Raw genomic sequence first — 24,883 nt, forward strand, 5'->3', positions numbered from 1 at the left:
TCCATGCTTTCATCTTGTTTACACCAAATCCTGACCCCACCATCTGAATGTGAGAGATGAAATCGAGACTCATCAGACCAGGCAACGCTTTTCCAATCTTCTATTGTCCAATTTTGGTGATCCTGTGCCAATTGTAACCTCAGTTTCCTGTTCTTGGCTGGCAGGAGTGGCACCCGGCGTGGTCTTCCGCTGCTGTAACCCACCTGCTTCAAAGTCCAATGTGTTGTGCATTCAGAGATGGTATTCTGCATACCTTGGTTGTAACAAGTGGTTATTTGAGTTACTGTTGCCTTTCTATCATCTCAAACCAGTCTGCCCATTCTCCTCTGATCTCTGACATCCAACAGGGCATTTTCCTCCACACAACTGCCGCTCACTGGATATTTTCTCTTTTTCGGACCATTCTCTATAAACCCCAGAGATGGTTGTGGGTGAAAATCCCAGTAGATCAGCAGTTTCTGAAATACTCAGACCAGCCTGTCTGGCACCAACAACCGTGCCACGTTCAAAGTCACTTAAAGTATAACTGAAGCCCCTTTCACACTTGTGTGACTTGGGACTGCAAAGTCACATGACAAGTCATACCCCATGATTTCCAATGAGTACCATTCATATCTGTGTGACTTCAAGGTAGTCCCTGCACTACTCTGGTCCAACTTTGATGCAACTTCAGGTCCATAGACCTCAAGATTACACAGGCCTTGCTTAAAGTTGCGTCAAAGTCACGCAACTTTCAGGTCGTACAAGTGTGAAAGGGGGTCTAATGGGAAAACTTTTTTGTAGTGGAGATAGATTAGAACCCCTGTCAGTTTATATTGCTGTCTGTGCCCCCAGTTAGGGAGAATCATTCTCTCTATTTGTCCCGTTTACTATTATCATTGAAAGTGAACATAAAAGAAAATCCCCAAATTTCGGGTTGTCCCCAGAAAAGTAATAGAGGAGAAATGTTCCAATGGGGGCACTAGTTCTGGTGATTTGCGGGTCCCCAAGGAAATCCCTGATTTTGCAGGGATTTCCTCTCACTTCCTGTTTGGCTATGGGACAGGAAGTAAAGGTAAATCTCTGCAATGGGACACAGATTGCAAAAATAAATCTGGCAGGGGGTATAACCCTCCCTCGCTCTATCCAAAATTAAAAAAAAACAAAAAACTTTTTGCCTATAGTTCTACTTTAAATTCCTTTTCTTTCCCATTCTGATGCTCGGTTTGAGGGTCAGCAAGTTGTCTTCACCAGGTCTAGATGCCTAAATGTATTGAGTTTCTGCCATGTGATTGGCTGATTAGCAATTTGGGTTACCAAGCAATGGAACAGGTGTACCTAATAAAGTGGCCATCCACCCATTGCAGTAAACATGGCAGAGCACACATGTAAGTGTGAATGGTGCCTTATGCCCCATACACACGTGCAGATTATCTGCAGACTTTTGTCTGCAGACTTACCTTTTCTATGTAGTGCAAGGGCCTGCCGGATTGCATACAAATTGAAAGTGTTTAGGTTTGACCTCATATTATATGGTTTTGGTAAGTCTGCAGATAATCTGCACGTGTGTACGGGGCATTAGGCCCCTTTCACACGGCCTTTCCAATCAGGTCTGTCAGTTTTTTCAGGCGGACTGGATTGGATGCTCCATGTACCTCAATGGGGCAGCGGATGTCAGAGGTGACATGTCCGCTGACACCCGCTGCTATCCGATTCGATCCTGTCCGTGAAATCCAATCCAGATGGATGGATAACCCTATTTCCTATTCGTCTGGAGAATCGGATCGGAATGAAAATGGACAGGCGGCCCATTTTCATCCAATCTCCCATATAGGACAGCAGGGATCTGACAGCTCCGACTCTGCATACAGAGCAGAGACAGACCTGTCATCCGCCGATCCCCGCTGAGCAGGAGTCCACCGGGCGTAAAGCCCATGTGAAAAGGAGCCTTAAGCCCCGTACACACGTACCGATTGTCGGCCGAACGATCGGCCGTCTTTTGTCCAGTGCTGTCGTGTTGGTTGAAAAGTGCTCTAGACTGCACACGAATTTTGTCGGCCAACAACAGCCGACTGCAGAAGTGATGTCATGTGATGGTTAACTTTCCGTGTGTTTTTTCTTCTCTGAGCATGCCCAGTCTTGCTCATCTGGCTTTTGTCTGCCGAATTCTGTACTGACTGACGAACAATCGGCCGTTCTGGTGACGGCCAACAAAAAATTTATAGCATGCACACCAGATTTTGTTCGGCCGAAAAGTCGCAGTCGGTTGTCGTTGGCCGAACATTTACGGCCGACAATCGGTACGTGTGTACGGGGCTTTACAGTTTCTTCTTGGAAACACTAAACTGCAGGGAAGTGAACCTTCCGTCAATAACGTGCATCGCGGTAAGGCAGCCCATTCATTTCACAACACACTTTTTTGCTTTTTACCGGACCGCCGCCTTTTTTCTAATCCCAAGACACCACAACGATGGTTAGAATCTATTGACTGCTGTGCACTAAAATAGAACTTCCTTTTTGGTGCTTTGGGGATGTGCGCTGATGTTTCAAGTGATCACTTGACTTCCGGAACATTTACCCCCCCCCCCCTCCTTGACCAGACCATTTTTTTGCTATATGGCACTGCGTTACTTTAACTGACAAGTGCGCGGTCATGGATCGCTGTACATAAATTAAATTTAAGTAATTTTTTCCCCACAAATAGAGCTTTCTTTTAGTGGTTTTTGATCACCTGCTTTTTTTTTTTAACAAAAAATAAATAAATAAATAAATAAATAAAGAGAGGTGATCGAACACCACCAAAAGAAAGCTCTATTTGTGGGGAAAAATGACCTAAATTTTATAGCAACAGCTATAAACAAAAAAATACTGAGAATTTAAAAAAAAAAAAAAACATTTTACATTCCGCTCTAAAACACATCCAATAAAAAAAAAAATTTTTAAAAATCGAATTTATTAATCAATTTATGCACTGATATATTCCTCTACATATTTTCGTATATTGATTGGTTTGCGCGAAAGCTATAGCGTCTACAAACAAACTGCAGGATATATATGGCCAAAATATCGGTATTGGCAACAAAAAAACTATATCGGTCGATCACTACCACTACCCCAGATATTTTGGAACTACATTTCCCATGATGCTTATGCACTCTGCAGTGTAATTGAGCATCATGGGAAATGTAGCTCCAAAACATCTGGAGTGCCAAGGTTCGGCATCACTGTCCTAGAGAATAAAATGGAGATTGTTGCAATATTTTTTTATCACACCATATTTGCGCAGCGGTCTTACAAACGCAATTTTTTTCTTTGGAAAAAAAAAATCACTTTTTTGAATTAAGAAAACAGTAAAGTTAGCTCATTATTTTTCTATAATGTGAAAGATAATGTTACGCCGAGTAAATGGATACCCAACATGTCATGCTTCAAAATTGCGCACGCTCGTGGAATGGCGACAAACATTGATACTTAAAAATCCCCATAGGTGACATTTTAAACATTTCTACAGGTTACTAGCTTAGAGTTACAGAGGAGGTCTAGGGCTCAAATTATTGCTCTCGCTTTAACTATCACGGCGATACCTCACATGTGTGGTCTGAAAACCGTTTACATATGTGGGCGCGACTTGCGTATGCGTTCGATTCTGCGCGCGAGCTAACGGGGATGGGGCGCTTTAATTTTTTTTTCCTATTTATTTTATCTATTATTTTTACGCAGTTTTTTTAATCACTTTTATTCCTATTACAAGGAATGTAAACATCCCTTTTAATAGAAATAAGCATGACAGGTCCTCTTTAACTACTTGCCTTCTGTGCACTTAAACACCCTTCCCATCCAGGCCAATTTTCAGCTTTCAGCGCTCTAACACTTTGAATGACAATTGCGCGGTCATGCTACACTGTACCCATATGAAATTTTTATCATTTTTTTCACACAAATAGAGCTTTCTTTTGGTGGTATTTAATCATCTCTGGGTTTTTTATTTTTTACAAAAAAAAAGAAAAAAGACAGAAAATTTTGAAAAAAAAAAAAAAAGTTTTTCTTATTTTCTGCGAGTAAATTTTGAAAATAAAATTTTCTCCCTCACTGATGTGCGCTGATGAGGCGGCACTGATGGGCACTGATAGGCTGCACTTATGGGCACTGATAGGCTGCACTTATGGGCACTGATGAGGTGGCACTTATGGGCACTGATGAGGAGGTACTAATATGCCGCACTGATGAGCACTGATAGGTGGCACTGATAGGTGGCACTGATAGGCGGCACTGATAGGCGGCACTGATAGGCACTGAGAGGTGGTACTGCTGGGTACTGAGAGGTGGCACTGAGAGGTGGCACTGACGGGTGGCACTGATGGGCACTGATAGGCGGCACTGATGGACACTAACGGGTGGCACTGATGGACACTGACGGGTGGCACTGATGAGCACTGATGGGCGGCACTGATGAGCACTGATGGGCAGCACCATCAGTGCCCACACTCAGTGCCCATAGTGCTGCCAGTCAGTGCTCATCAGTGCCTAGATGAGCAGGCACTGATGGGCACTGACTGGCAGCACTATGGGCACTGATTGTGGGCATTGATGGGGGCACTGATGGCGGGCACTGTGGGCACTGATGGGGGGGCAATGTGTGTGTTTTTTTTACCTTCAGTAATCAGGGCACTGGTGATCAGTGCCCTGATTACATGTCTCTGTGTCCCCAGCGGCTGTCGGCTCCCCCTCCTTCCTCACACTGCAGGCTCCGTGTGAGGAAGGAGCGCCGGCGATGAGAGATGATCTCATATGTTTACATATGAGATCATCTCTCATTGGACGGCTTGATCACGTGGTGAATGGCCGCTGTGATTGGCCATTCACCACGATCTGTGATCGGCCGTGTCCCTTGGACACGGCCGACACAGATTCTCCCCGCTGCGCGCTCGCAGGAGCGCGCGGGGGGGCGTGTCACTGGAGGCCGTTTAAAAACGGCCTCCCGAAAATTCGAGTCCGCGCTGCAGCCGTATATAGGCTGTAGCGCGGATGTGAGGAGGTTAATGTGAAATCTGGGGTCAAAAAGACCTCACATCTACACTAAAAGAAGGGGAAAAAAAAAAAGTATTTTTTTTTTCATGATGAAAAAAAATGGGCTCTTTAAATCCGTTGCTCCCTTTGGTCCTCCAAAGCCATAGAGTCGAGTGACAGTCACCGGCCCGTCTTGCCCTCACTTGACTTCCTGCCTGAGAGGACAGCAGACCGGATCGTTTTCCCCGCTACCGACGGGTCCGCTGTTGGGACCACCCTTATGTTAGAGTGGAACGCCCGCCGTTTAGAAATACCGGGGTTATGGCAGCTATCTGCTGCCATAACCCCAGTATTTAATCTCAAAGTACCGACGTAAATACACGGTGGGCGGTCCATAATGGTTAAGGTAAAAAAAAACTTCTGTATACAGCCCCCCTCCTCGCCAACCCTCCCTTATCTGAGCCCGACTTTGATCCAGCACTGTGCCCTCTCCTCTCTTTCCCCTCTCACTGGGGATCGAGGCAGCGGCAGCGATTGGTTCCTGCTGCTGTCAATCACAGTCAGTTAGTAGAGCGTGGTGGGCGGGGCTGTCTATGGACACACAGAGTCGGCTCAGGATGGAGCCCCCATGAGTGCCCTCATAGCAGTTGGCTTACTAAGGGGCACTCAGCTGGGTTGCAACCTCCCGCAGCATTTTTTACTGACAGAACATAACGAATTTACTGACAGAGCCCATTTTTTACTGACAACCTGAAAAATGACAGAACTTTTATTAAAAACTAAGACAATCAATATTTAAATAGTATGAACAAGATTTGGAAACAATGACAACACTGACAATGTATTTAACAAGTAATTTGCCTGGTTTACACTTACAAAAGTCAACACAGCATAACAAATGACCCCCCTGATATTTATGGATAGTTGTAAAAGTCACTGATTTTCAAACTGTCAGTAAATTTACTGACGGTTGGCAACCCTGGCACTCAGCAGGAGGGGGAAGCCAGGAGTGCTGACAAGGGACCCCAAAAGAGGAGGATCCATGCCGATCTGTGCAAAACCATTACACAGAGCAGGTAAGTAGAACATGTTTGTTATTTAACTACTTGCCGACCAGCCGCCGCAGGTCGGCAGGTTCCCGCGATTTGCCGTACCGGTACGGCGCTTCAAGGGAGCGGCCGTGGGGGCGCACGCGCCCCTTCGCCAGCAGCGAAGCTGATCTGCGGGGCCGACGCCTGTGATTGCTGCCGGGCACTCGCGATCGCTCCCCATGGAGACAGAACGGCGGTCTGCTGTTGTAAACACGGCAGACCTTTGTTCTGTCAGCAATCAACACAAGGCTCCTGACTGAGTTCCTCCTATTTGGGAACACAGGCCCTTGTGTTGATTTCATAAGTCCATCCCCCTCACAGTTAGAAAACACCCCCTAGGCATACATTTAACCCTTTGCCCCTGGTGTTAACCCCTTCCCTGCCAGTGTCATCAGTACAGTGCATATTTTTAGCCCTGGTTACTGTAGTAATGTCACTGGTGCCCCAAAAAGTGTAAAAAATGTCAGTTAGGGCTCCGATCTGTCTGCCGCAATGTTGCAGTCCCACTAAAAATTACTAATAAATAAATAAAAATTACAAATCTTTCCCCTAGTTTGTAGACCTGATAACTTTTACGCAAACCAATCAAAATACGCTTATTGGGATTTTTTTTACCAAAAATATGTAGCAGAATACATATTGGCCTAAAATGTAGAAAAAATTTGATTTTTATTTATTTTATTTTTTTTATTAGGAATATTATAGCAGAAAGCAAATATTATTTGTTTTTCAGAATTGTAACACTTTTTGTTTATAGTGCAAAAAATCGCAGAGGTGATAAAATACCCCCAAAAGAAAGCTCTATTTGTGGGGGAAAAAAAAGGACATCAATTTTATTTGTGTACAGCGTCGTACGACCGCGCAATTGTCCTTAAAGTAACACAGTGCGGAATCCCAAAAAATGGCCTGGTCATTAAGGGGGTAAAACCTTCCGGTCCAGAAGTGGTTAAAAAGAAAAAGTTTAGGTTTACAATCACTTTAAGCTTTAGAGAGAGGTGCAGCTCTTACCTCTATGAGAAAAGACAGTTTCTCCGTGTCGGTCTCAGGGACTCCTGCGCCTATAAGGAGTAGTTGGTCTTCGGCTTCCTTTAGTTTAGTGAGAATTTGATCTTCAAGAGAAGGCAAGGTCCTCTGAAAAAAAAAAGGAAAACGACAAATAGCAATCGTAATGTGAATATACACAACTCCCAGTTTTCTCATTTCAAATTAAAAAAAACAAAAAGAAATAAAGTCCAGGTTAGCAGTTCTTAGCAGCGATGGCTGCATTCGTTTTCCTATGCTCCTCTCACATTTATGGCAATGCTAAGGCTATATTCACACTAGGCCGGGGCTAATTGCAGCAGCAGGAATTTTCTTGTGGTGCATGGTGCGGCCCCATTGAACTCAATGGCCAAGTTTAAAATGAAATGTAAAGGCAGAAGCTTTTTTTATCTTAATGCATTCTATGCATTAAGATAAAAAGCCTTCTGTGTGCAGCAGCCTCCCCAGCGCCCCTAATACTTACCTGAGCCCCATCTCTATCCAGCGATGTCCACGAGACCCCTGGCCATCCGGGGCTTTCCCTCCTGATTGACTGAGACACAGCAGCAGCACCATTGTCTCCCGCTGCTGTCAATCAAAGTCAGTTAGCCAATCAGGAGAGAGAGGGGTGGGGGCGGGGGCTGGACAGCAGCTTTGTGTCTGAATGGGCACACAGAGCTGCAGCTTCGTTCTGGTGTCCCCATAGCAAGCTGCCTGTCGTGGGGGCACTCGACAGGAGGGAGGAGCCAAGAACAGCGCAGAGGAGGATCCAGGCTGCCCTGTGCAAAACCATCTGCACAGAGGAGGGAAGTATAATGTTTGTTATTTTTAGAAAAAATGTACACAATGTACACCTCATGTACACGGGGCGTTTTAAAAAATGAGCTGCAAAGCCAGTACCGATGCCAGGGAAAAGTGGCTGTAAAAATGCGCTTTTAGTACCGGTTCACACTTATGCGATGCGGGAAGGCTGCGAATTCGCAGCCTGTTCCCGCATCGCAAACGCACCCCTGGCAGTTCACACTGCCATATGGGATACGCTGGGGGTGTCAATGAAGTGTTAACGACACCCCCAGTTTGATCGCATATCGCAGTGCGCACAGGATCGGATTGCACAAGTGTGAACCACTGTGCGATCCGATCCTGATGCGGCTGCAAAAAAGGGTCCTGTGCGTCTTTGCTGCGGGTGCAGTGCGAATTTAGCCATACAAAGTGTATGGCTGAACTCGCACCGCACAGCCGATCGCATGTAATGAAGGAGCAGTGCGCTCCGACATTACATGCGATCGCTGCAGCCGCACATATGTGAACCGGCACTTAGAAGAGTTTTGCATTGACGTTAATGCGCGTTTAGCCGCAATAGCGTTAAGCATCGCTTCTCTGCCCTCTTCTATTTACCATTCCCAAATCCAACTACTACAGCTTAAAAACGATTGACGCGTCTTAGCGCTGTAAACAGTATTAACACGCGTTTAGCCACGTCAGGCGTTTTTACAGCTTGACGCTGCTGCTCCAGAACGCACTGGCCCTGGATTTTTTTTTTACAGCTTGAAAAAGCCTATGCCACTTACAGCTCCTAAAAGCCTGTGTGGGCATGGGCACATATAATAACACAGAGAGGCGTTTTGAAGCTGAAAAAAAAAAAAAAAAAGTCTGATTCTCTCAATTGCATGGGGGATGGTGAGTTTTATAGTTCACAGAAAATGGATGGGAAAGCTGATAACATTCTTTGAGATTTTAGTTTAGCACACAGGAAGCTACAGGGACATGGCATTTCTGGTGAAATCAGCAGGTATTTTCTTGAAAAAAGAAAACTAACACAGCCATGACAGCTGTGGACTGGTAAGCTGCAATATATTACATGGTTGCTCTGGAGTAAAAAAAAAACCCCCGAAAACTCTGAAATCTTTTAACCACTTTACCACCGGAGGATTTTGCTGTCTTACGTCTGGGCCACTTTTTGCGATTCGGCACTGTGCGACTTTAACTGACAATTGCGCGGTCGTGCGACGCCATACCCAAATGAAATTGACGTCCTTTTTTTCCCACAAACAGAGCTTTCTTTTGGTGGTATTTGATCACCTGTGCGATTTTTACTTTTTGCGCTATAAACAAAAAAAGAGCGTAGATTTTGAAAAAATAACAATATTTTTCCCATTTTTTTATATGAAATTCCCCCCCAAAAAAAATGTAAAAATCAAAATTTTTTTAAATTTTTGGCCAATTTGTTTTCTGCTACCTATGTTTGGTAAAAAAAAAACACAATAAGCGTATTTTGATTGGTTTGCGCAAAAGTTATTGCGTTTACTAAGGGAAAGATTTTTGTCATTTTTAGTGGTGGCGATCTGCGATTTTTTTTTTGCGGGACTGCCACATTGCGGCGGACAGATCGGACCCCTGACTGACATTTTTGACACTTTTGGGGTTACCAGCAGTAATCAGTGCTATAAATATGCACTGTAACTGTAAAAATGACACTGGCAGTGAAGGGGTTAATTTTATTGGAGAGGTAGGGGTTAATGTATGCCTGGTGCTTACTAACGTGTGGGGGGGGGGGGGGGGGGAGGTGACTGAGTGACACAGGGACAGATCGCAGGTACAGCTATGCTGAACCCTGCAATCTGACCCTGTCTGTCACTTCGGAGATCCGCCCGCTTTTGTTTACACAGGCGGGCGGATCTCCACACTCGATTCCCTGACGATCGGGGAAGAGCAGCGGCGATCGCCACTGCTCCTCCCCTGGTCCGACTCCCGCTGTGACTGAACACAGCGGGAGCGCGCCGCCTAGAAGGGGGAGGGTCTGCCGACGTAGGTCTAAGTCGTCAGACCTACAAGAGCCACTTTGCCGCAGTAGCATCAACGTAAGCAGTGGTAAAGTGGTTAAAGGAAACCTGCCTGGAAAGGATACATAAGACTGCCATTACAAAGCAGCAGTTGGCAACAGAGAGGAGGACAAAACTCATCCACCAGATCCTTCGCTTCCCTGTTCAGCCACAGAGAAACTCGTCTCTGCCCCCCCCCATCTCAGCAGTCGGCAGCTGGGAGAAGGACAGAACTCCTCATACAGATCCTGCACTTCTCTGTGCAGCAGGAGCACCCCTGTCTGCCTTCCCTGGTCTCATCATTCAGCAAACTCCAGCCCTCCTCTGTTCCTCCTCTAGTCCCTGCACTTTCTGCTTCTCAGCTCCGTACCGGCTTCTTCCTGGAAGCAGCACAAGGTAAGGGGGGTGCACTGTGATATAAGGGAGGGTGGGTGGGGGACTCTGACTTCCTATAGTGGGGGGTGGGGGTGCTCTGGACATCTACAGATACAACTGGCCCTTTGAGGGCAATTAAAATGCCGACGTGGTCCATGATGAAATGGAGTTGGACACCCCTGGCCTAAAGAGACACAGTCACAAATGACTTACGTTAATATGCTCCACCAGTTCCACTGTCAGTCTCTCCGCCAGTGAAGGAATTGTGGCATGACCTTCTTGTAGAAGAACTCTAGAAAGGAAAAAAAAAAAATGAATACCTTTGTTGAACATACGATTCAAACAAAAACTAAAAAAGGGTCCAGAATGGCATTGTCACAGGGCAGCCAGGCACTAGGTCACCGTGGAATTGGAGGATTCCCAAGGCACAGCCATGAGTTGGCTATGGACTGTCTCTCTCCCTGTCTAAAGAACTCGGTCTTCATCCTACCCTAGGCAGTACCCTCCTGGTCTCCCGGGAAGCCTTTCGATCCTCTTCAGTTTCTCCACCCCCCTCGCCAATGGTCCCCATTCATTGGCAACCCTGAATTTTCCCCAGGACTCTAAAATATGCAGTTCTAATGCCTGAAATCTAATAGCCTTATCCACATAACAGACTTGATGGTTCTTTGTTTTCTGTGGACATATCCCGCCTGGTGGTCCCTCCCATGGACTTCTGGGTGGCCTCTAGCTGCACCACTTTCTTCGTAAGCCATCTAAATCCCCAGGCATTACATATCAGCTTACTGAGTTGGAGACCTTGTGCCATAAAGCAGAACCTGTTTACCATTATCTCTCACTGATATATACCTCCCTAGTCCACCCAGCATCCGAATAATTCCATCCTTTGTCTCGCATTGGGAATCTGACTTGGGAATTCAATTCACAGCCAAGCAGAGAGAGACAATTTGCCACTTCACTCAAAACCTAAAAAGGGTCCAAAAGCTACATATGATCATACCGATGACATCTGGGCACCTTCCACTGGCTCCCCAGCATTTCCATACTGCAACTGAGAACCCACACTGCTTAGGGGTCCACTCACTTGACTTCCACTCCTTCCACCATAGAACTGCTTGAGTGTCCGCTTAGTCTTCTCTGCTGTAGTCCCAACAGCAGCTGCAAGGAGATACTATACAGTAGAAGGTGGGCAAGATATCCCAGGCACCCCAAATCTAGGGATAGATTGGTTGGGTAGTTTTCCCACATGGTGTTAGCACTGCAATGAATACATGAGCAGGGCATAGTCACCCTATTCTGCTAGCAGTTAGGTGGAGGAACCTACAATACATTCCACCACAAACAGCCAGGTTTAAGTTGGTTTGCACCCGTGGGTAGCCTGGACCTAGAATTGTAGGGATGAAATTGTGCTCGTGTTTTCCCTTCTGTTAATGATATTGGTATTAAGTCCTATTTATACTAGGTGGGTGGTTACTCTAGAGCACATGTGTCAAACAAAAGGGCTGCAGGCTGAATCTAACTCATGTGGCCCTTCCACCTCTTCTGCAGCTGTAACACCCCCCCCCCCCTCTCCTCCGTCCCTGCTATGTCTCAGCAGTTGGTAGCAAAGAGAAGGACAAACTTCCTCTGCCAGATCCTGCGCTCCTCCATGCAGCCGCAAAGAGGCTGGTCTCTGCCATCTCCCCCATGTCTCAACAGTCAGGAGCAAAGAGGACAACAGAACTTCCCCTACAGACCCTCCACCTCTCTGTGCAGTGCGGCACCCCCTCACCCCCCCCCCCCCCTCTTGTCTCAGCATTCAGAAGACTTTGGCAGCTGACTCCAGCCCTCCTCTGATTCTCCTCCAGATCCTTTACTTTCCAAATCCACCCCTAGCTTCTCCTCACCGGTGTCAGGCGGCAATCGGAGCGGCCTGCCCGCTGCATCGGCTTCCCCGCTGCAGGCCAGATTTTAAGTATTACCTTCGGGAGATGCAGATTAGAGTACTGCAATCACTGAGCAGCAAGTTATATCACCAGTGATGTGTTTCAGTTATCTTGCAAACCTGGCCTGTTAGTGGGTCCTGAGGACAGGAGTTGAGAAACACTGCTCTAAATTGTGTATGTGCCACCCCTGGCAGCGCTGCCATCCTAGTCCATGGTCTACAGTTGCTTTTGCAGAAAATCAATCCCACTTTTGGCCACACCAGGTTCATCAAAACCTCGAGGTGCAATTATAGACTTTACCTGCAGCTCCCTCTGCTGATGAGTACTGATATGGTGAGAGGTCTGAATGGTTAACCACTTGCTGACAGCTTACCGCATATTTACTGCGGCAGTGTGACTCTCCCAGGCAAACCGACGTAGTTATAAGTCGGTCGCTTGGTGGCAGCTAGGGGACGAGCCCGCGCCGCTGGTGCCACACTTCCAATCATCAGCGGGGAAGCCGATGCAGCGGGCAGGCCGCTCCGATTGCCGCCCGACACCGGTGATCACTCCCCACTGAGAGAGGACGGTCAGCTGTTGTAAACACAGCTGACCGTTCTTCTCCCTGGGATGATCACAGAGCCCATTTGAACCTTCTATATAGGATCACATGTCTCTATGGTCATTTCAGAAGCCACGCCCCCACAGTTAAAAACACTCCCCTAGACTCACATTTAACCCCTTCATCACCCACAGGGTTAACCCCTTCCCTGCAAGTGGCATTATTACAGTAACAGTGCATATTTTTAGCACTGATTACTGTAGTAATGTCACTGGTCCCCCCAAAAGTGTCAAAAATGTCAGTTAGGGGTCCGACCTGTCCGCCGCAATGTCGCAGTCCCGCAAAAAAAAAAAAATAGCAGATCGCCGCCATTACTAGTAAAACACACAATAAAAAATGACATCAATATTTCCCGTAGTTAGTAGACGCAATAACTTTTGCGCAAAACAATCAATGCGCTTATTGCGATTTTTTTTTTTTACCAAAAATATGTAGCAGAAAACAAATTGGCCTAAAATGTTAAAAAATTTTGATTTTTAAATTTATTTTTTTGGGAATGTCCTATAGCAGAATGTGAAAAATACTGTTTTTTCAAAATTGTCGCTCTTTTTTTTTTTAGCGCGAAAAATAAGAATTGCAGATGTGATCTAATACCACCAAAAGAAAGCTCTAGTTGTGGGATAGAAAAGGACATAAATTTATTTGAGTACAGCGTCGCACGACCGCGCAATTGTCCATTAAAGTAACGCAGCGCCGAATCGCAAAATAGGGCCTGGTCATTAAGGGGGCAAATCCTTCCGGTCTTAAAGTGGTTAAACCCTTGTCAACTAAGTACTGCAAGCTGGCTGTCACTGCCTCTTATAAAATGGGAGTCACTGCTCAATAGAACATTTCTAGATAGGACATGTTACCTGTTACTGGAAATCCCTGCTTTACCTAGGCTTATATATACCCAAGGAAATATACCCATAGAAAACATAAAAAGGAAAACTAGGAACAATTTTTACAGCTTACTGTTCTTCACACTCTAGATGATTTACTAAAACTATAGAGTGCAAAATCTGGCGTAGCTGTTCATAGAAACCAATCAGCTTCCAGGTTTTATTGTCAAAACTTAATAGAACAAGCTGAAGGTAGAAGTTGATTGGCTACCATGCACAGCGGCACCAGATTCTGAGCCCTCCAGTTTTAGTAAATCAACTCCAAGGTGTCATGCCTCTAGTCCCTAAACGGTGGCCCCTGGGACGCATGCTGCCTTTTCGGGGCTTGCTTTGTGGCCCTTGGACCCCAGAAGCCAGTACTGGTAGCAGGCACAATAATTTGTAAAGGGGCTGTAATAGTAGTTATGTTATCATTTATCATTTCTCAAGTCTCTCTATTGGCATATCTCCAATCTGTAACATGTCCACAGAGTCCATCCATCCCCTCTAGTAAGTCTGCAGTCTCTGACAGTGTTCTGTATCATATACTGAACATTAGGTACAGAGGCTGCACTGGAGGCTCCCTACCTCCTAAGTTGACAACCACTGCTCTAGGAGGCTTAGCAGCCTTACCTGAAATGTTCATGTTCTTCAAAAAAAGCTCTCTCATTGTCCATGGCATTTTTCAGAGAAAGTTTGCTCTGGATTTCACTCTGCCCGCGACATTTCACGATCATGTAGCCTTTCTTCAGCGGGAAGGACAGGTTTTTCACCACGTCAACAATATCCGATTCTGCTCCCTTGTCAACCAGATCTGGTTTAGTCAAGATCCCTGAAAAATAAGGCGACAAAAGACATACATTTTTAGGCCATCTGTTTTGGGGACTGTCCAGAGATGAATTAAGGAAGAATGGGGCTCCAGGTGTGGTAGGAGATTTGGCCCCCCAAATTCTTTCAACTGCCATTGCTAAGAACTGCAGAGAGCAGAGAGAAGAGAAGTGGCCTCATTCGTGTTATCTGTATTGGCATGGACACCAACTTCTTACAAGTACATCCTCCCTGTGTTCAGCTTTCAGAAAGAAAAAGAGGGATGGAGGAAGGAAGGAAGAGAGGCAGGGCAGAGGAGGGAGGGAGTGGATGGATGGATCAGCAAGCTGCATCTTTCCTCTTCTGGCTGCTGGGCTTCAAACTTCCCATCCACACATCCCCTTCTCTGAGGCACAACACTAGACTGTGGGCAATGTGGTCATGGCATAAACAAGAGGGGACGGTGGGTGGAGGAGGAGCAGGACCAGCTCTCTCCTCTCCCGCCCGGGCGGCGGGGGGGGGGGGCTTACAGTGTTGGTTCTGTCGTCTGAACAGTTCTGTGCTACAGGTGGTGGGTTGGTCGGCAGAGATAAGAAGCTTGCAGCTTAGTTGGCGGCATCAGGACAATTGCTATGTCTCAATAAGGCACCGGAGTAATCTGAAAATCATAGCGTGCCCCCCTCAACATTGCACCCGGGGGGATTAGGGTGTACCCAGGCACACCCAGCACACCCCGTGCGCACGCCTATACATCCTCCCTGACAGGTAGCTGGACAGTTCTGACCAACTGCACCGTAACTTTAATCTACTGCAGAAACATAGAGGTTGCAGTTGGGCCCCCTGGACATTTACTGGCCCTAGGCTCCTACCTGGGCTGCCTTGTGGATTATTTACATTTCTGGTTTGTCTGAGTCAGACAATTATTATTTGGTGTTTGAAGACTAAAGTGGTTGTAAACCCTTACATATACTGAGTGAAGTGACTGGCCTCAGTTGATGTGCAGAGATAAAACAAATCCTCCTGCATTAGTTGTACCGGTTTATCTCTAGTCTGCTCTTTTTTACGGCTGTTGAAAGTCCAGAATTTATAAAGCTTGTCTGAGCCGTCAGAAAAAAAATCTGAAATTACACACTGCAGACCTCGGGGAGGAGAGCTCTGAGAGCGTATTGGAGGTAAGGGACACACCCCTTCCTTTACACAGCACACAGAAACAGAGCTGAGACTGTCACAGACTGTCTTATAGTAGAGGAAGGAGGCAGCAGACAGAAGTGACACATAGTTGTCTGGATTGAGACAAATACGCACTATAGAGCAGAGGCATAACTGGAACCTTCAGGGTCCCGGTGCAAGAAACCATGAAGGGCCCCCTGTCCCGGGCCCTTCCCACTGTTCCCAAGGCCTTTTACTCCCATTGTGGGACCCTTTAGTGTGGTCCTGCAGCAGACCCCCTTCCTGCCGCCTTGGGGTCCCCCCCACAGTTGCGGAACACCAGGGCCTGGTCGCAAGTGTGACCTTGGTAGTTCCGCCACTGGCGTCAGTATTTTTTATTTTTTTTAGTAGCTAATTTTTCTACTATTTTATTTGATGCTTTATTAAAAAAAAAAAAAACATTTTAGGACCCCAGACCTATAACACATTTACCGGCTCTCTGCCCTAAAAGATCCACACAGCAGCCGGTGGGAGAGAGGAGGGGGGGAGGTAGAGAGCACACAGGGCTTGGAGACAGAACAGGGCGGACCAGGAGAGAGAAGGGGTCAGCATATAAAAGGAACCGATCCATCCATTTCTCTCCTGCTGTCGCAGAATGCCTGCAGGTGGGAAAGAAGGAGAAGGGGGCATTCAGTGGTTGCATGGAGGGATCAGGTCCTCTACATGCCACCAACCCCTCCCATCCAGGTACAAGGGGGGGCTGCACGGCCCCCCTGAAGCATGGGGCCGAGTCGTCACTCCTATAGAGGGATATGCTTTGTTCATATTTTGGGTCTTTAACCACTTTAAAGATAAGCCTGTGCCATCTGGTAAACAGCCACTAGATGGCAGCAGTGTACAGCTCCACCGAACATAATGTCATCATTTTTTCATCATAATGTAGTGCAAAAAAGACACAGCCTACATGTGAGTGACAACTCTGTTCTGAAATCAGGAGCCGTGCAGCATCGTTGTCACACGTTCAAAGGAAGCTGCATTAGATGGTGTGACGGTACTCACCGTCACTGGGATTGAAAGGCAGATACTTAATGGTTTGGATTACTCAAATGGGACAGTAATGTTTGTCAACAATATATCTCAAAGAATATATGAAGAATCTGGGACTCTAAGTCTTAGCTGCCTATTGCCAATAAGGCTTCACACAGTCAGACTCATTATCATCAGCTAGACAACCTGTCTTCCACACATCGTAATTATGCTGATTTACTCTGTGTTTATACTTATAATAATGTGTATTGTATTTTGTGTAAGAGACAGGCTCTCCCTATTGTTTGTCTATTGAGGTGTGATGTGGATTCTGTTCAGCCTGTCTGTCCCATTGTTAATTGGTAATGATCTCGCATATTGTGTCTGTCCAGATGGCTAGATAATTAGTTCAGGTTAATTCCATTTCTGTATACGTCATCTGCATATGATAATGTAATCAGGCAACCCCTTACCTGATGGTGTAATTTAATCAGGAGGGGGATGTGCTTATGTGTGTATAAATTGAGTGTGAAACTGTTCAATAAATTGTAAGCTCTTCTGAGCAGGGCCCTCTAAATCCTCTTGTATTTTATTGTATTGTATATGTACTGTCTCCCTCTAATATTGTAAAGCGCTGTGTAAATTGCTGGCGCTATAGAAATCCTTAATAATAATAATAAAGAAAAGGTTCCTTAACTTGTACAAGCTAAGTTGTCAGCTAGCTTTATATGGGGGCGGCTAGGATTTGATATCTATGTTCACGACTTGGAGGAAGCCTTATACTGACGGAAGTCCACAGACACAGTGTGGGTTATGGTTCCGTTACATATGGACTTAACTTGCAGGATCCACAAGTATTTGTGACCATAAAGCAACCTTTGTCTTATTATGGTATTTAAAAAAAATACTGCATTATGGCCACTAGATGGGGCTGATGATGATAGGGAATAAATGTATTAGACACATTATGGCAATTACTCAAGATTGCTGTGGAATTTGTCTCTTTGGTTTTTGAATGAACCAGGAAGTGCCGAACCAGGAAGTGCGTTACCAATATGCAGAATACTTAAGTTTCCAGGGGCAGTTACTGAACTGTGATGTAGGAAATTACAGGACAGGAAATGGCATTGTCTTTAAGCAAATGCACTTTTTAAGCTCAGCCTGACTTTTTAAATTTAATTTAAGACAAACACATTACAATCCCATCGTACAGTCTCCTTAAAGCTAAAGTTTATTCTGCTTATATTTTGTCTTTTCATGGGATTCTCCTTCCCCCTCATTAACATGCTAATGACATTTAATTAAAACCTTTCCACTTCATCAAATTCCCTATTTTAGACCCACTGATGTTATCACTGGGTCTCTTTATTTCTCTGAGCAATGCAGGCAGGTCATGGCTGGTGGAAGTGCTGGCATAGCTTCCTGAAAACATCACAGCACCCTGCCTCTGTACTCCTCTCAAGTGTTCTAAGCCCTGATGTAAGCAGTGAGCTGGCAAATATCAGAATGCCTTGATGCGTGGGTGTCAGTCCAGAAGAATAGGGGGTTCCGAGCCAGGCTGCATTTGCATAAGGTAAACCCCACATATGATGCTGAGCTACCATGATTGGAAGAACTAAAATTCAATGAATGGAAAGGGATAGGTCTAGCAAGCTGGGGAGGAAAGCTTTGCAGCTGTTGTGAAACTACAAGTCCCAAGAGGTATTGCAAGCCGCTGAAAGTTACAAGCAAGACAGAGGCATGATGGGAACTGTAGTTCTGCTACAGCTGGAGGGGCACAGGTTGTGCACCCATGACCTAGATAGTGCCGGATGTCTTCCAGCCAGGAAATGAGGCAGGTTCTATTGGCACTGCTGCAGAGAGACTGAAGGTATTGGTAGTGTTACTAATGAGGTGTGCAGTCTAGTCTAAGATAAGGCTGGGGTTCTGCTTTAAGATCTACTAAGAATTATGTAACATGATGGGATATGCGATTTCTTAGGGAGACCTCCCATTACACAATTATGGTAAAATTCAAAGAGATTTTTACAGAAAAATTTTACAGATTGTTTTTTGGGTCCCCCTCCCCCCCCACTGAAATGTAGCCATACGGTACCTAGAGTCCGCTCTCCACTGGGATCCACTTGTTTTGCCATTTCTAAAGCTTCAGTGGTTGCGATGTCCACGTTACTGGGGACCACGATTAAGTTAATGGTCTCCTGTCTCTTGATGTACTTCTTGATCATCGTTTTGATCTGTAGAAAGATTACATTTGTTTTGGTCAAAATGTAATCAAAAATGTAATCAAACAAAGAACAAGCTCACTTATATCAGTCAAGTCTATATGACAAGTTTGGGTTAAGTTAATTTTAAAAGGAAAGATTAAAAAAAACAAAAAAAAAAACAAACGTTATATACATCGTTATATAAAAAAATATAACAAACATGTTGTATACCATGTTATATACCTGGTACCTGCGATAGTTTTGCACAGAGCAGCCCTGATCCTCTTCTTTTTGGGTCCCCTGCCGGAGGTGCTGGATCCTCCCCACTGCCGAGAGTCCCCAGTAGCAAGACTCTTGCTATGAGGGCACTCAAGAAGGCTCAATCCTGAGCCACGCTCTGTGTGTCCATTCACACATAGAGCACAGCTTGGCCCCGCCCCCGCTCTTTCCTCACTGGCTTAGTGGCTGTGCTTGATAGCAGCAGAAGCCAATGGTTCCTGCTGCTGTGTGAGCCAATGAGGAGAGAGAGAGACCCCGGAGAGCCACTGTTCTCATCGGTGGATTGAGATGGGGCTCAAGTATAAGGAGGGGCTGCACCCAGAATATTTTTTTTTAACCTTATTGTGTAGAATGCATTAGGGTAAAAAAAAAAAAAAACCCTGAGTCTGTAGAACAACTTAAAATATATAATATATATTATAAACACACACACACATATATATATGGAACACTTTGAAAACACATCAGATCTCAATGGGGAAAAATCTCATGCTAGATATCTATACTGATATGGACTGGGTAATGTGTTAGGGTCTATACTGGTATGGACTGGGTAATGTGTTAGGATCTATACTGGTATGGACTGGGTAATGTGTTAGGATCTATACTGGTATGGACTGGGTAATGTGTTAGGATCTATACTGGTATGGACTGGGTAATGTGTTAGGATCTATACTGGTATGGACTGGGTAATGTGTTAGGATCTATACTGGTATGGACTGGGTAATGTGTTAGGATCTATACTGATATGGACTGGGTAATGTGTTAGGATCTATACTGGTATGGACTGGGTAATGTGTTAGGATCTATACTGGTATGGACTGGGTAATGTGTTAGGATCTATACTGATATGGACGGGGTAATGTGTTAGGATCTATACTGGTATGGACTGGGTAATGTGTTAGGAAGGAAAGGATACCACATTGTTTGATGGAAATGAAAATTATCAACCTACAGAGGGCTGAATTCAAAGACACCCCGAAAATCAAAGTGAAAAAAATGATGCAGCAGGCTAATCCATTTTTCTGAAATTTATTGCAGCAACTCAAAATGGTACTCAGTAGTTTGTATGGCCCCCATGTTCTTGTATGCATGCCTATCAGCGTCGGGGCATGCTCCTAATGAGAGGGCGGATGGTGTCCTGGGGTATTTCCTCCCAGATCTGGACCAGGGCATCACTGAGCTTCTGAACAGACTGAGGTGCAACCTGGTGCGTCAGATAAACCAAAACATAATGTCCCAGAGGTGTTACATTGGATTTAGGTCAGGCGAGTGTGGGGGCTATTCAATGGTATCAATCCCTTCATCCTCCAGGCCGGGCATTGTCATACATCAGGAGGAACCCAGAAACCACTGCATCAGCATAGGGTCTGACAATTGGTCCAAGGATTTCATTCCAATACCTAATGGCAGTCAGGGTGCCATTGTCTAGCCTGTAGAGGTCTGTGTGTCCCTCCATGGATATCCCTCCCCAGACCATCACTGACCCACCACCAAACCGGTCATGGGTAACAATGTTACAGGCAGCATAACCTTCTCCAGACCCCTTCACATCTGTCACATGGCCTCAGGGTGAACCTGCTCTCATCTGTGAAAAGCACAGGGCAGCGGAGGACCTGACAATTCTGGTGTTTAATGGCAAATGTCAATCGAATTCCACGGTGTCAGGCAGTGAGCAGAGAGCCCACTAGAGGACGTCGGGCCCTCAGGCATCCCTCATGAAGTCTGTTTCTGATTGTTTGGTCAGAGACATTCACACCCGTGGCCTGCTGGAGGTCATTTTGTAGGGCTCTGGCAGTGCCCATCTTGGTACTCCTTGCACAAAGAAGCAGATACCGGTCCTGCTGATGGGTTACCGACCTTCTACAGCCCTGTCCAGCTCTCCTAGAGCAACTGCCCTTTTCCTGGAATCTCCTCAATGCTCTTTAGACTGTGCTGGGAGACACAGCTCCCAGGTCCAAATCTGGGAGGAAATACCCCAGGACACCATCCGTTGTCTCATTAGGAACATGCCCCAATGTTGTCAGGCATGCATACAAGCACGTGGGGACCATACAAACTACCATTTTAAACTGTCAGGAATTTTAACCATCCAAAATTAAAATTAAAATAAAATGTTGGCTGGACTTTGGATATAACAAGGTTAATAATGCATATCACAAAGTTCTAATTTGTGTACAAGTCATGGAAGGTTTAAAATATTATGTACAGTGTTATTAAAATATTTGTCCGAAAAGGTTTGTCCGAAAAGGTAACTTGTACTAGAATTTGGAACTTTACATTCTCCAATAGATAGTTTTATTTGCTGAAGGTCTTGAAACAAACCTGACGTCCAATATCTGCAGGCTGATTAGGTAAAGCGACCCGTGTAATTCCTGGCAGATCGATCAGCGTCAGGTCCGGGACATCCGGAGACACAACTTCCAGGGTGATCAGTTCATCGTTGACTCCATTCCCTTCACCAGCGATGCAGTTTTGTGCTAAAAAAAAAAAAAAAGTGAATAATTCCCAGATGCCATAGTTATTTCTGCAGGGGTCTCAACTCTGCCTCATTACACATTACCACATACCTGGGTCTAAACGCTGCCTTCAGACATGAGGCCTGTCTGAGCATCAACTCTGCCTCCAGACAGAATGCATCTACCTGAGCCTCAACTCTGCTTCCTGACAAAACACCTCAACCTGAGCATCAACTCTGTCTCCTGACCTCTGTCCAAACCTCAGCTCTGCCTCCTGACCCCTGTCTAAACCTCAGCTCTGCCTCCTGACCCCTGTCTAAACCTCAGCTCTGCCTCCTGACCCCTGTCTAAACCTCAGCTCTGCCTCCTGAACCCTGTCTAAACCTCAGCTCTGCCTCCTGAACCCTGTCTAAACCTCAGCTCTGCCTCCTGAACCCTGTCTAAACCTCAGCTCTGCCTCCTGACCCCTGTCTAAACCTCAGCTCTGCCTCCTGACCCCTGTCTAAACCTCAGCTCTGCCTCCTGACCCCTGTCTAAACCTCAGCTCTGCCTCCTGACCCCTGTCTAAACCTCAGCTCTGCCTCCTGACCCCTGTCTAAACCTCAGCTCTGCCTCCTGACCCCTGTCTAAACCTCAGCTCTGCCTCCTGACCCCTGTCTAAACCTCAGCTCTGCCTCCTGACCCCTGTCTAAACCTCAGCTCTGCCTCCTGACCTCTATCCAAACCTCAGCTCTGCCTCCTGACCCCTGTCTAAACCTCAGCTCTGCCTCCTGACCCTTGTCTAAACCTCAGCTCTGCCTCCTGACCTCTGTTTAAATTTCAGCTATGCTTCCTGACAAGTGACCTCTGTCTGAGCCTCAACTCTGCCTCCTGACACACAACCTCTGTTTGAATTTCAACTCTGCCTTCTGACCTCTGTCTAAACCTCACCTTTGCTTCCTGACACATGACCTCTGTCTGAGCATTAAAGTAGAATTTTTTTTTGCAATTTTGGATTGAGCAAGGTGAGCAAGGGAGGGGCCACCTGTGTCCCATTGCAGAGATTTACCTTCACTTTCTTTCCCATAGCCAAACAAGAAGTCAGAGGAAATCCCTGAAAATTAAAGAGATCTTCTTGGGGACTCCCAGGTCATTAGAACTAGTGTCCCCATGGAGGATTTCCCCTCTATTACTTTTCTGGGGACAAACCAAAATGTGGAATTTTCTTTTACTTTCACTCAATGATAATTGGCAAATAGAGAGGATAAACCTCCTTAACTGGGGTACAGACAGCAATACAAACTGACAGGGGTTTTAATCCTTCTCCACAAAACAAAAAACGTTTTTCCTTTAGTTATACTTTTAACTTGGCCTCCAAACCCCTATCTAAGCCTCAATTTAGCCTCCTGACACATGACCTTTGTCTGAGCGTCAATTCTGACTCTTAAAACATGACTTTTGTCTGAGGCTGAACTCTGCCTCTTAACACATGACCTCTGTTTGAATATCAACTCTGCCTTCTGTCCTCTGTCTAAACCTCAGCTCTGCCTCCTGACACATGAGCTCTGCCTGAGCCTCAATTCTGCCTCCTGACACATGACCTCTGCCTGAGCCTCAATTCTGCCTCCTGACACATCACCCCTTGCCTGAGCCTCAACTCTGCCTCTTGACACATGACCCCTTGCCTGAGCCTCAACTCTGCCTCTTGACACATGACCCCTTGCCTGAGCCTCAACTCTGCCTCTTGACACATGACCCCTTGCCTGAGCCTCAACTCTGCCTCTTGACACATGACCCCTTGCCTGAGCCTCAACTCTGCCTCTTGACACATGACCCCTTGCCTGAGCCTCAACTCTGCCTCTTGACACATGACCCCTTGTCTGAGCCTCAACTCTGCCTCTTGACACATGACCCCTTGCCTGAGCCTCAACTCTGCCTCTTGACACATCACCCTTTGCCTGAGCCTCAACTTTGCATCCTGAAACATGACCTCAGTCAGCTGGCTAGCGGAGGATCAGGTAGGTAAAACTGCTTTTCTGTCCCATAGACATGGTGTTAAACACATTTAATGCCTGCAGTTACTTTTCCTAGAGTTGAGTTTCAAGCTTCTGAAGTGTTGCCTCACCAATCTGGAAGGTACAGTGCACTGAGAAGCGGCTGAGTCCTTGATCTCAGCACCATATAATCAGCAAATAATCAGCTCATAACTTTTTTCTTATGGTGGACTGAGATGGGTCATACTTGGTCATGTCATCATCACCTTCTAAACTCTGCGGGCTGCAATGTGTGTGGGCCACAGATTCTTGCTGAGGACTGGACTGGAACAAAGCTAAGACTGCTATTTCCGTAAGCCATTATCTGTAAATAAGTTGAAGGTTTAGTTCACCTTTACCAAAAAAAACTGCCTATGCAGATAATGGAGGCCTGTAGATAAAACAAACTGTGCAGCTTTGACCAATGTAAAATAATGACCTTTCTATAGTTGTAGGCCATTTATGTATCTCCCGCAGGCTGAATAAAATAACTCCCAGATATGGCCTCATCCTATCTTGCCTTGTTGCTAGGACCTTGCTAAGACACACCCAGCTGATTCAATCCCTTGCATGCCCTCCCTCTCCCCTGTCGCAGTAGCTCTGAGCTCAGGGATGCTGCGGCAGAGAAGACAGCAGATCTCATGTATGGTGGGTTGCAAGCTCGCTCCTCTGATAATAGAAGTGAGTAGTAATATGTCCAACAATAAGGAAGCACCACTCCAAGTCGGTCAGCCCATTACCTACTCCCAGGTGCTGTCCCGACTCGCAACCAAGAAAGCTTTAACCATAAAGTGAATGGCCGCACAATTTTATGTGGAAACTCCAAAACTTTGATTGAACAATGATCCACAGATAAAACATGCCAGCACCGGACCTCAGGGAGATAGGTTGACGCGTTTCATACACTTACTGGTGTTGAGTAAGAGCTTCTTAGCATAAAATGCGTCAACATAGCTCCCTGAGGCTTGTTGCTGTTACGTTTTATCTGTAGATCATCGTTTAATCAAAGTTTCAGGGTTTCCTTATAATAGTGTGCGCCCGTCCACGTTATGGCTGTAGTGAACAGTAAGGGTTAGGAGTGTCTTAGCAATTGGCCTTCAAGAAATATAAATCAGAGGGCACAGTATCGGCCTTCCAGCAATACAAGGAGGAAAATAAGAAGTGTAAACACGAAATCAAGATGGCTAAAATCAACTTTGAGAGACAAATAGCGGAGGATAGTAAAAAAAACCCAAAGAAATTCTTTAAATATATCAACAGCAAAAAA

General features: G+C 45.8%; 1 protein-coding gene across 1 annotated transcript in view; it reads right to left on the reverse strand.

Moving 5' to 3' along the window:
* The window catches only part of LOC309547942 (interferon-induced GTP-binding protein Mx2-like), a gene marked incomplete at its 5' end in the record, with an annotated part of 61,884 nt that overhangs the window by 22,549 nt on the left and 14,452 nt on the right, over positions 1–24,883 (reverse strand). Inside the window, 5 exons of the mRNA XM_082247939.1 lie at positions 7,086–7,208; positions 10,508–10,586; positions 14,314–14,512; positions 18,758–18,896; positions 21,471–21,625. Coding sequence (XP_082104065.1) covers positions 7,086–7,208; positions 10,508–10,586; positions 14,314–14,512; positions 18,758–18,896; positions 21,471–21,625 — 695 coding nt within the window. The remainder of the gene's footprint in view (positions 1–7,085; positions 7,209–10,507; positions 10,587–14,313; positions 14,513–18,757; positions 18,897–21,470; positions 21,626–24,883) is intronic.

Source organism: Pelophylax lessonae, assembly GCF_965119305.1.
Source record: "Pelophylax lessonae genome assembly, chromosome: 2".
NCBI classification, from domain to species: domain Eukaryota; kingdom Metazoa; phylum Chordata; class Amphibia; order Anura; family Ranidae; genus Pelophylax; species Pelophylax lessonae.